We start from the raw sequence: 13,231 nt of genomic DNA, 5'->3' as shown, positions 1-13,231 counted from the left end.
TCTATTTTCCTATTGCTACTGGAATTGTTTTATATTTGTATGTGCCTCCTTTCATGTCCGGGACTACGGATGGAAAACGATGCCGAAAGGTGTTACGTTGTTCCGCTTTTAATTTGTAAGGGTCTGACGTCATGTCCTGTTAAGCAACCCGTCTGCGTCGCATCGGCTGGGTCACAACTATAAAACTGTCGTTCATTTGAAATTCTTATATTATATTTAAAATGTATTGTTAAAATTTCTTATACGTTTGCAACATTGTTGTTGTTTGTATTTTTTTTGTTGGATATCCGCTCAATTAATGTATTGTTGAGGCCGGAAGTGTGTTGTTGGTCTTTTTTTTGGGTGTCAATAAAGTGCCTGTCGTACTTCCTTCACGTTAAGCTTTCACAAAGTCAATATTATTATTATTCTTTTGATGAAACCGTAGTTTACAGACGTTAAAACTTGACAAGCCTATATATATATATATATATATATATATATATATATATATATATATATATAAACACATATATATATATATATACACACACACACACACACACACATATATATATATATATATATATATATATATACATATATATATATATATATATATATATATATATATATATATATATATATACATATATATATATATATATATATATATATATATATACACATATATATGTGTGTGTGTGTATGTATACATATATTATACATATATAATGCATATATATTATATATGTATGTACATATGTGTATATTATATATATTTATATATATATATATATATATATATATATATACATATATATGTGTGTGTGTGTGTGTATATATATATATATATGTATATATGTATGTATGTATTTATTATTTTTTTGAATTCTATTTTAGTTACTTTATTGATTCTACAACCCCTTGTAAATATGTCAGTTTATAAATAAAGGTTTATAAAAAAATATTCCAATCGCAATTAAAAAAAAAAAAACGTATTTTGTTTTAACCTAACAATATATATATATATATATATATATATATACATATGTACATGTATTTATTTATTTATTTTTTCAATTCTATTTTAGTTACTTTATTGATTTTACAACCCCTTGGCGCTGATTTGTACTGTTTTGTACTTATTTTGATTATTAATATTTCTCGATTGTTTGTAAATATGTCAGTTTATAAATAAAGGTTTATATAAAAAAATGTATTCCAATCGCAATTAGAAAAACAAACAAAAAAAACGTATTTTGGTTCAAGCTAGCACTTTGATATATATATATATATATATATATATATATATATATATATATATATATATATATATATATGTGCATTGTATTTTAGTTACTTTATTGAGTTTATAACCCCCTGACGCTGATTTGCACTGTTTTGTACATATTTTATTATTATTTTTTGATTTTTTTGGAAATGTTGCCGTTTATACATAAGGGTTTATAAATAAATAAAAAATATTCCAATGGCAATTCAAAACGAAAACAAAAAAAAAACTTGTATTTTGTTTTCACGTACTATGTATACGTTCACATTCTGCCGCAGGATGGCAGCAGTGTGACGTCATGAAGGCTTTACAATCGAACAGAAAGAAGAAGAAGAAGAAAGCCGGAAGTTAGCAAAACCTTCCAAAACAGACAAAAGAACGAAGACGGCGACCTGCCATTAAGTTAAAAACATCAAAAATGCTGAAAGAGTTGGTGCAGGAGAGACTCATGGCGGCCGCAGATGAAATATTCGCGCTGGTTGAAAGAACCATCGCGTGTTACGAGGAGGAACTTTCTAGAACGAGAGAGGAGAAGGAGCGACATCGACGACAACTGGAAGCAGTTTTGCACACTCGAGGTACTTTCATTCACTACAATTCCACTTCAATAGGGTTGCAAAAGTCCGGGAATATTCAAAAGTGGGAACTTTCCATGGGAATTAACGGGAATAAACATTGAATGCAACATTCTAGATGCTGCAGCTTGATTATTAGCTCAAACAACCTCATTTCATGCAAAATCAGTTGAATTTCGACCCTTGACTGTGCATTCCGCCATCACATGTGCAGTGCATTCCCAGCATGCTACAAACTACAGAAGGACTATTGAGGCCACACTAGTATTTCAGTCCAAAGACTAGTAACTTTTGTTCAATTAAAAAAAAAAAAAGGTAAAATATTTTTAGAGGCCTACTGAAATGAAATGTTCTTATTTAAACGGGGATAGCAGGTCCATTCTTTGTCTCATACTTCATCAATTTGCGATATTGCCATATTTTTGCTGAAAGGATTTAGTAGAGAACATCCACGATAAAGTTCGCAACTTTTGTTCGCTAATAAAAAAGCCTTGCCTGTACCGGAAGTAGCAGACACAGATGTGCATGTGATGTCACGGGTTGTGGAGCTCCTCACATCTGAACATTGTTTACAATCATGGCCACCAGCAGTAAGAGCAATTTGGACCGAGAAAGTGACGATTCCCCCATAAATTTGAGCGAGGATGAAAGATTTGTGGATGAGGAAAGTTAGAGTGAAGCACACAAAAAAAAAAAAAAAAAAGCGATGGCTCTGGTTTCAGATGTAATTAGACAAATTTACTAGGATAATTCTGGAAGATCCCTTATCTGCCTGTTGTTTTAATAGTGTTTTAGATAGATAGATGGATAGTACTTTATTTATTCCTTCAGGAAAATTAACATTTTCAGCACAGTCCCATTCAAGATCAGACAAACATAACAGGGAGACCGAACAGGATCGCTGACGGGTCTGGTTCAATTCCCACCCAGTACCAACCTCGTCACATCCGTTGTGTCCTTGAGCAAGACACTTCACCCTTGCTCCTGATGGGTGCTGGTTAGCGCCTTGCATGGCAGCTCCCACCATCAGTGTGTGAATGTGGAAGTAGTGTCAAAGCGCTTTGAGTACCTTGAAGGTAGAAAAGCACCGGCATAGCTCGGTTGGTAGAGCAGCCGTGCCAGCAACTTGAGGGTTGCAGGTTTGATTCCCGCTTCCGCCATCCTAGTCACTGCCGTTGTGTCCTTGGGCAAGACACTTTACCCACCTGCTCCCAGTGCCACCCACACTGGTTTAAATGTAACTTAGATATTGGGCTTCACTATGTAAAAGCGCTTTGAGTCACTAGAGAAAAGCGCTATATAAATATAATTCACTTCACTTCACTTCACTATACAGGTACAACCCATTTATTTATTTATTTAATCATGGCCACCAGCAGCGCGAGCGATTCTGACAGAGAAAGCGACTATTTCCCCATTAATTTGAGCGAGGATGAAATATTTGTGGATAAGGAAAGTTAGAGTGAATCACAAAAAATACAACAACAACAAAAAAAAGCGATGGCTTCGGGCAGCAGCAGTGTGAGTGTTTCAGATGTAATTAGACACATTTACTAGGATAATTCTGGAAGATGGGCTTCACGGTGGAAGAGGGGTTAGTGCGTCTGCCTCACAATACGAAGGTCCTGCAGTCCTGGGTTCAATTCCAGGCTGAAGATCTTTCTGTGTGGAGTTTGCATGTTCTCCCCGTGAATGCGTGGGTTCCCTCCGGGTACTCCGGCTTCCTCCCACTTCCAAAGACATGCACCTGGGGATAGGCCCCTCCCACCTCCAAAGACATGCACCTGGGGATAGGTTGATTGGCAACACTAAATGGTCCCTAGTGTGTGAATGTTGTCTGTCTATCTGTGTTGGCCCTGCGATGAGGTGGCGACTTGTCCAGGGTGTACCCCGCCTTCCGCCCGATTGTAGCTGAGATAGGCACCAGCGCCCCCCCGCGACCCCGAAAGGGAATAAGTGGTAGAAAACGGATGGATGGAATTCTGGAAGATCCCTTATCTGCTTGTTGTTTTAATAGTGTTTTAGATAGCTAGATAGATAGATAGTACTTTATTTATTCCTTCAAGAGAGTTCCTTCAGGAAAATTAAATTTTCAGCACAATCCCATTCAAGATCAGACAAATGTTACAGGGAGACAGAACAGGATCGCTGACGGGTCTGCCGGCTTCCAGCGCCCCTTACAAAAAAGGTGATATAAAGGTAAACAAGTGGGGGGGATGGGGGAAAAAATAGAAGATTAAGATACAATAAAATAAAAATAAAAAAATCGGTCCAAGCCTGAGCCCTGGAGAGGGGGTCCAGACTGAGGCCAAGGGAAAAAAAACAACAACTCATAGCCATAGCACTCAAACATCAAAGAACAAATAAATAAATATAATTCACAGCACAAAGGACAATAAAGACATTAAAGCAGCAGATACAAGCAGACACTTCTACATACAGCTATGAATAAAAAGTAAAAGAAACATATACACTGTGGTGGCCTCTGCGATATTTGTCTACTTGGGTGGAGGGAGCATGGTCAGAGACAGGAGCAGACCCAACAAAGCACATGTTTAGCATAATCCCATTCAAGATCAGACAAACATTACAGGGAGACAGAACAGGATCGCTGACGGGTCTGCCGGCTTCCAGCGCCCCTTACAAAAAAGGTGAGGCCAAGGGAAAAAAAACAACAACAACTCATAGCCATAGCACACATCCCTCTTACGTGTGTGTAAGAGGCAAACATCAAAGAACACAAAGGAAAGACATAAAAGCAGCCATTTCTGCATACAGCTATGAATAAAAAGTAAAAGAAACATATCCACTGTGGTGGCCTCTCGGTGTTCCACGCCATTGTCCACTGGGGTGGAGGGAGCATGGCCAGAGACAGGAGCAGACCCAACAAAGCAACCAAGAAAGCCGACTCCACTCTCGACCAGTGTCCAGTCCACATGGATGAGCGAGGATACGTCCAAGGAGACTGAGGTGTCCGACACCTGCTCACCCAGCCAAGACACCGCCAAGCCTTTCCGTCCCGGCGCTCAGTTCTAGTTCCGCAGTCCTGTCCCCTCACCCGCATCTCCTCCAGTCTCTCCAAACAGACTCCGGTGTGGCAGAGACCCAGCAGCTGGTCTCCATGGCCAAAAGGCTCCCGGGAGGCAGATCCAGAAGTCCACAAAAAAAGCACCGCAGAGGTCACGAAAGTGCCAACCCTTGTCACACAGTCCCAAAGGGTCCCGAACCAAAAGACAAAAAAAACCCACAATAACACATGAAAACAAGAGGGAAACACAAAAGGATGACACAAGAGCAGAGAGTTCCTGTCAACAGCAGCCACTACAGCAGCGCCATCTTGGGGAAAAAAAAGTGAGATTGTAAAGTCATACCTCAAGGTCGTATGGCTGCGGTGAACGCCAGTGTCTTTGATGGAAGCCATGGAGGAGCCAAGCTCACAGCTGCCTTTTTTTGACATCTACTGCAGGAGGAGGTCCAGTAATCAACTGATGTCTCCGGTAAAAGCCGACTTAATATCACAATTTTCCCATCCAAAAACATGCTGGTTGACGTGGAGAAACATGTTGGCTTGACCGCTCTGTGTTTAAGCTTCACAACAAACAAACAAAGACTGGCTGTGTTTCCGTGCTAAAGGCAGCTGCAATCCAACAGCATTCTTCTTTGACGTCTCCATTATTCATTGCACAAATTGCAAAAGATTCAACAACACAGACGTCCAAATTACTGTGTAATTATGCGATGAAAAGAGACTACTTTTAGCCGTGTGTGGTGCTGAGCTAATATATCCCCTCCAACCAATAACGTCATCATAAGCGTCATCATTCCGCGACGTTTTCAACAGGAAACTCCGCGGGAAATTTAAAATTGTAATTTAGTAAACTAAAAAGGCCGTATTGTCATGTGTTGCAATGTTAATATTTCATCATTGATATATAAACTATCAGACTGCGTGGTCGCTAGTAGTGGGCTTCAATAGTCTAGTGGACTATTTATATCTGTGTGTGACATTGCATTAACACAACACAACACAACAACACAACAACAACTCCACTAAACAACCATGAGCGCCACAAGAGTCTTAGACTTCCTTTTTATTCTCATTCAAATTTGAACTTTACAGCACAAATAAGAACAACATTTTGTTGCATTAGCTCTTGGTGGCGCAGGATCAAAAAAAGCAATAAGGTGCAGATTTAAATAAATATATTACTTTACGACAAACACTGTCCATTAAAACAACTTATTAAGGAGCAAAAGAAAAATAATCCACCATGCAAAAAGAAGAATACATTATACGTAACATTTATAACACAAAGATCTACAGAAGCAGAAAACTAGTACAAAACGTATAAGAACAAGCTAACTGGCATACTACGAACATGTAGAAAATAATATTTCAGTCTATCGGACCGGAACAAAAATAATAAGAGAGCAAAATGGGGCATCCTAAATAGCATTATTATAAACGGTGCAAAAAAGGACTTTCCAAATACCTCTTAGAAATGTAAAAAAATAGACAATATGATCGTTCATATTGTCATTTTTTACATTTTTAAGGTAGTTAGGCTAGTAAAAATGTAAAAAAAATTACTATATGATCATTCATATTGTCTCCTTTGTCATTTCTAAGAGGTATTTAGGATAGCAAAAATTAAAAAAATGACAATATGATCGTTCATATTGTCATTTTTTTTACATTTCTAAGGTATTTAGGATAGTAAAAATGTAAAAAATGACGATATGATCATATTGTCATTTTTTGTCATTTCTAAGAGATATTTAGGATAATAAAAATGTAAAAAATGACTATGATTGTTCATATTGTCTTTTTTGTCATTTCTAAGAGGTATTTAGGATAGCAAAAATAAAAAAAATGACAATATGATCGTTAATATTGTCATTTTTTACATTTCTAAGGTATTTAGGATAGTAAAAATGTAAAAAATGACGATATGATCATTCATATTGTAATTTTTTGTCATTTTTTTCTAAGAGATATTTAGGATGATAAAAATGTAAAAAATGACAATATGATCGTTCATATTGTCATTTTTTTACATTTCTAAGGTATTTAGGATAGCAAAAATAAACAAAATGCCAATATGATCGTTCTTATTGTCATTTTTTTTTTGCATTTGTAAAGTATTTAGGATAGTAAAAATGTAAAAAATGACGATATGATTATTCATATTGTCATTTTTGGTCATTTCTAAGAGATATTTAGGATAATAAAAATTAAAAAAATGACAATGTGATCATATTGTCTTTTTTTTTATTTCTATGAGGTATTTAGGATAATACAAATGTAAAAAATGACTAGGATCATTCATATTGTCATTTTTTTACATTTCTAAGAGGTATTTAGGATAATAAAATTGTTAAAAATGACCATATGATCATTCATATTGTCATTTTTTACATTTCTAAGTTGTATTTAAGATAGTAAATATAAAAATAGACAATATGATCGTTCATAGTGTTATTTTTTGCATTTCTAAGGTATTTAGGAGAGTAAAAATTAAAAAATGACAATATGGTCGTTCATATAGTCATTTTTTTTTCATATCTAAGAGGTATTTAGGATAATAATTAAAAAATGACAATATGATCGTTTATAGTGTCATTTTTTACATTTCTAAGAGGTATTTAGGATAGTAAAAATGTAAAAAATGACAATATGATTGTTCATATTGTCATTTTTTTGTCATTTCTAAGAGGTATTTAGAATAGTAAAAATGTAAAAAATGACAATATGATTGTTCATATTGTCATTTTTTTGTCATTTCTAAGAGGTATTTAGGATAGCAAAAAAAACAAATGACATTATGACCATTAATATTGTCATTTTTTACATTTCTAAGGTATTTAGGATAGTAAAAATTAAAAAAATGACAATATGATCATATTGTCTTTTTTTAATTTCTAAGAGGTATTTAGGATAATAAAAATGTAAAAAATGACAATATGATAATTTCATATTGTCATTTTTTACATTTCTAAGGTGTTTATGATAGTAGAATGGGGTAAAAAAAGACAATATGAACAATCATATTGTCTTTTTTTTTTCATTTCTAAGAGGTATTTAGGATAATAAAAATGACAATATGAACTTTCATATTGTCACTTTCTTTACATTTCTAAGAGGTATTTAGGATAAAAAAAATTGTTAAAAATGAAGTGAAATGTGAAGTGAATTTTATTTATATAGCGCTTTTTTCTAGTGACTCAAAGCGCTTTACGTAGTGAAACCCAATATCTAAGTTACATTTAAACCAGTGTGGGTGCGCACTGGGAGCAGGTGGGTAAAGTGTCTTGCCCAAGGACACAACGGCAGTGACTAGGATGGCACAAGCGGGAATTGAACCTGCAACCCTCAAGTTGCTGGCACGGCCACTCTACCAACCGAGCTATGCCGCCCCAGAAAATGACAATATGATCATTCATATTGTCATTTTTTACATTTCTAATTTGTATTTAAGATAGTAAATATAAATATAGACAATATGATTGTTCATAGTGTTATTTTTTGCATTTCTAAGAGGTATTTAGGATAGTAAAAATGTAAAAAATGACAATATGATTGTTCGTATTGTAATTGTTTTACATTTCTAAGAGGTATTTAGGATAGCAAAAATTAAAAAAATGACAATATGATCGTTAATATTGTCATTTTTTACATTTCTAAGGTATTTAGAATATTAAAAAACAAAAAAAATGACAATATGATTGTTCATATTGTCATTTTTTTTTACATTTCTAAGTTGTATTTAAGATAGTAAAAATAAAAATAGACAATATGATCGTTCATAGTGTTATTTTTTGCATTTTTAAGGTAGTTAGGCTAGTAAAAATGTAAAAAATGACTATGATCATTCATATTGTCATTTTTTTGGTCATTTCTAAGAGGTATTTAGGATAGCTAAAATAAAAAAAATTACAATATGATCATTCATATTGTCATTTTTTACCTTTTTAAGGTATATAGGATAGTAGAAATTAAAAAAATTACAATATTTACCATCATATTGTATTTTTTTTTCTAAGAGGTACTTAGGATAATAAAAATGTAAAAAATGACTATGTTTATTCATATTGTCATTTTTTACATTTCTAAGTTGTATTTAAGATAGTAAATATAGAAATAGACAATATGATCGTTCATATTGTCATTTTTTGCATTTCTAAGGTATTTAGGATAATAAAATTTTTAAAAATGACGATATGGTCATTCTTATTGTCTTTTTTTTCATTTTTAAGAGGTATTTAGGATAATAAAAATTGAATAATGCCAATATGATCATTCATAGTGTCATTTTTTACATTTCTAAGAGGTATTTAAGATAGTAAAAATGTAAAAAAAAGACAATATAATTGTTCGTATTGTCATTTTTTACATTTATAAGAGGTATTTAGGACAGTAAAAAATTTAAAAATGACTATGATCGTTCATATTGTCATTTTGTACATTTATAAGGTATTTAGGATAGTAAAAATAAAAAAAATGACAATATGATTGTTCATATTGTCATTTTTTTTTTACATTTCAAAGAGGTATTCAGGATAACAAAAATGTAAAAAAGTGACAATATCATTTTTTAACATTTTTACTATCTGATATACCTCTTTGAAATGTAAAAAATTATAATAATATCAGTCATGTTGTCATTTTTTACATTTCTAAGAGGTATTTAGGATAATGAAATTGCAAAAAACTACAATATGAACAATCATATTGTAGTTTTTTACATTTCTAAGGCATTAGGATAGTAAAAAAAAAGGCAATATGATCGTTCATATCGTCGTTTTTACATTTCTAAGAGGTATTTAGGATAATAAAAATGTTAAAAAATGACAATATGATAATTCATATTGTCATTTTATTAAATTTCTAAGAGGTATTTAGGATAATAAAAATATAAATGACAATATGATCGTTCATATTGTAATTTTTTTACATTTGTAAGAGGTATTTAAGATAGTAAAAATTAAAAAAAAGCCAAATATGACCGTTCATAGTGTCATTTTTTGTCATTTCTAAGAGGTATTTAGGATAGTAACAATTTTAAAAATGACAATATGATTGTTCATATTTTATTTTTTACATTACTAAGAGGTATTTAGGATAATAAAAATAAAAATGACAATATGATCTTCCATATTGTCATTTTTTAAATTTCTATGGTATTTAGGATAGTAAAAATTAAAAAAATAACAATATGATTGTTCATATTGTCTTTTTTTTCTTCATTTCTAAGAGGTATTTAAGATAGTAAAAATAAAAAAATGACAATATGATCATTCATATTGTCATTTTTTTTTACATTTCTAAGAGGTATTTAAGATAGTAAAAATAAAAAAAATGACAATATGATCATTCATATTGTCAATTTTTACATCTCTAAGAGGTATTTAGGATAGTAAAAAATAATATGATCGTTCATATTGTCATTTTTTACATTTTTAAGGTATTTAATATGCTATTTAGGATGCCCAATGTTGCTCTCTTATTGTTTTTGTGCCGGTCCAATAATTGACTGAAATATTATGTTCCACATGTTCGTAGTATGCCAGTTAGCTTGTTCTTAGACGTTTTGTACTTGTTTTCTGCTTCTGTAGTTTTGTAGTAGTTGAAAGCGTCAGTAAGTACTTTGTGAACATTGGACCAAATCTGGAGGAAAAGACTCTCGACCCCGATTCTGTGGAAGACTTGAATGACACCGTGGATAGAAACCCCAACTCTATGTTCCTAGAAGGAGTGACAAAAGAGCAAATAATTAGGGTCCTTGGCCCGTGGAGTCCTTTGCCATGGTCCAAGGACCCTATTGAAACTGCTGTGTTTTATTATTATTCCGCACCTACACGCTGTAATTTGACCCCCTTAACATGCTTCAAAACTCACCAAATTTGACACACACGTCGGTATAGCAAACCTTCCCAACATATTAAGCAACCAATCCCCCAAAATGAAAATTGCGCTCTAGCGCCCCCTAGGAAAAAATTACAGACAAAACTGCATGTAACTTCTGTTAGGAATGTCATAGCGACATGAAACAAAAACTCCTATGTAGGTCTGACTTAGACCCGATTTTCATACACTCACTTCTTTCAGCAAAAATGTACAGGAAGTTGGCAAAAACCCCTTCAAAATAAAATTTGCGCAAAAAATGCCATTTCTGCCTCTTTGCGCTGTAATTTGACCCCTTTAAAATGCTTCAAAAGTCACCAAACTTGGCGCACACATGAGGACTGGCAAATATTGCGATCTAATGAAAAAACCAAACCCCAAAACTCAAAATTGCGCTCTAGCGCTATTTTTGAATAAAACACTGAAAAAACTGCTCCTAGGAAGAAAATACAGACAAAACTGCTTGTAACTTCCGGTAAGAATGTTGGAGGGACATGAAACAAAAACCTCTATGTAGGTCTCGCTTAGACCTACATTTCATAGATTGACAACCTCCAACAAAAATCAACAGGAAGTTTGCAATCCCCCCTTCAAAACAAAATTTTGTAAAAACCGGTCACCTATCTTCAAACATTATCTCCTCTGAGTGCGTTTGTTGTTTTGGCTTCAAACTCGCACAGAAGAGGGATTGAACCCTTCTGATTAAAAGTATAGAACAGAGTTTTGCTAAGTTCTCAGGTTTTGATTTTACGCACCTTTAAAGAACCCCTGTGCAAAGTCTCCTAAAAAAATGTCATTTTTGCCTCTTTGAGCTGTTATTCGACCCCCTTAAAATGCTTCTAAACTCACCAAACTTGACACACACATCAGGTCTGGCAAAAATTGCGATCTGATGAAAAAACCTAACCTCAAAACTCAAAATTGCGCTCTACCGCCCCCCTAGGAATACAACACGGACAAACTGCTCCTAGGAAGAAAACACAGACAAAACTGCTTGTGACTTCCGGTAGGAATGTCAGAGAGACATGAAACAAAAAACACTATGTAGGTCTCACTTAGACCTACATTTTAATAATCAACATACTTTAGCAAAAATCAACAGGAAGTTTGATATTTTCACTTCAATACAACAACTGCATTACTTTCACAATGCATTAGATTCTCAAAATAGTGGCTCCAAGGCGTCTTCTAACGCTTATCCGGCCGTGGGTCTCGGGGGCAGCAGCCTAAGGCGGACCCGACCAACGCTGCTTGCAGCTTTAATTAATATTGGTCATTTTTGCCACTTGTGCCAGATTTTTTGAAACATGTTGCATGCATCAAATTCCAAATGAGCCAATATATTCAAAAAATATCGTTTTCCAGTTCGAATGTTAAATATTTTGTCTTTACAGTCCATTCAATTGAATATAAGTTGAAAAGGATTTGTTGTATTCTCTTTTTATTTAGTATTTACACAACGTGACAACTTCAGCGCTTTTGGCTTTTGTAGTATGTGGCATGTCTGAACCAATGTGTGCTTTTGTTTGTGTCCTGCAGACGTCCAGCTTATGGTTGCTCGAGGAGGACTTCCCCCACAGCTGCTGGGAAATATTTCCACTTTAAATGAAGAGGATCCGCAGCCCCCCCACATTAAAGAGGAAGAGGAGGAACTCTGGATCACTCAGGAGGGTGAGTGTCTTCCAGGGGCAGACGAGGCTGATCCCACCAAGTTGCCACCGAGTGGTTTCTCTGTGAAGACTGAAGAGGATGAAGACCAACCCCGAGTGTCCTCACCGCTTCATCACAGTCCAAGTGAGGAGAACAGAGGGGCGGAGCTTTCAAGCAGCAGCTGGCCGCAACACCCGACAAGAGAAGCGGGCATCTGTGAAGGTCTACTATTAAGTAGTGACGACACACACCTTGGAGTGGGCAACTGGTGCGTAGAAGCTTTGAGCGGCGAAAGCGACGGCGAAGGCGACACGAGGACTCACGCCGGCAACAAACACTCTGAGCGCTCTAAAAGGAAGACGGGGAGAAAGCGTTTCCCCTGCTCAGTCTGTGACAAAATATTCGCTCAAAAGTGCGACTTCACTCGGCACATGCGGACGCACACCGGGGAAAAACCCTACTGCTGTCTAGTCTGTGGCGCTCGATTCGCTCAGAGGTCCACCTTGACCAGACACATGAAAACGCACACCGGGGAAAAACCCTTCAGCTGCCCGGTGTGCCAGGAGAAATTCTCCCTGAAGGTAAACATGCTCTCGCACCTGAGAACGCACACGGGGGAGAAACCTTTCACTTGCTCAGTCTGCGGCGAGGGATTCTCCCGGAAGATGCACGTGGTCTTGCACATGAGGACGCACACGGGGGAGAAACCTTTCCCCTGCTCAGTCTGCGGCGACGCCTTTGCTCAAAGATCCACTTTGAACAGACACATGGCAACAACGCACACGATGGGCTCCGTGGACCACGGCGAGACGTCCAGGGGGTCGCCCG

The 13,231-nt window shown here is 35.3% G+C and overlaps 1 protein-coding gene across 1 annotated transcript in view; it reads left to right on the top strand.

The window, feature by feature from the left end:
- The first annotated feature begins 1,559 nt into the window (after positions 1–1,559).
- The window catches only part of LOC133562665 (uncharacterized), a 62,812-nt gene continuing 51,140 nt past the window's right edge, over positions 1,560–13,231 (top strand). Inside the window, exons 1-2 of the mRNA XM_061916636.1 lie at positions 1,560–1,851; positions 12,293–13,231. The exon at positions 12,293–13,231 is cut by the window's right edge and continues 14 nt beyond it. Coding sequence (XP_061772620.1) covers positions 1,692–1,851; positions 12,293–13,231 — 1,099 coding nt within the window. The 5' untranslated portion in view covers positions 1,560–1,691. The remainder of the gene's footprint in view (positions 1,852–12,292) is intronic.

This window comes from Nerophis ophidion, linkage group LG01 (genome assembly GCF_033978795.1).
Source record: "Nerophis ophidion isolate RoL-2023_Sa linkage group LG01, RoL_Noph_v1.0, whole genome shotgun sequence".
Taxonomy (NCBI): Eukaryota; Metazoa; Chordata; class Actinopteri; order Syngnathiformes; family Syngnathidae; genus Nerophis; species Nerophis ophidion.
This window is presented reverse-complemented; position numbering and strand designations above follow the sequence as displayed.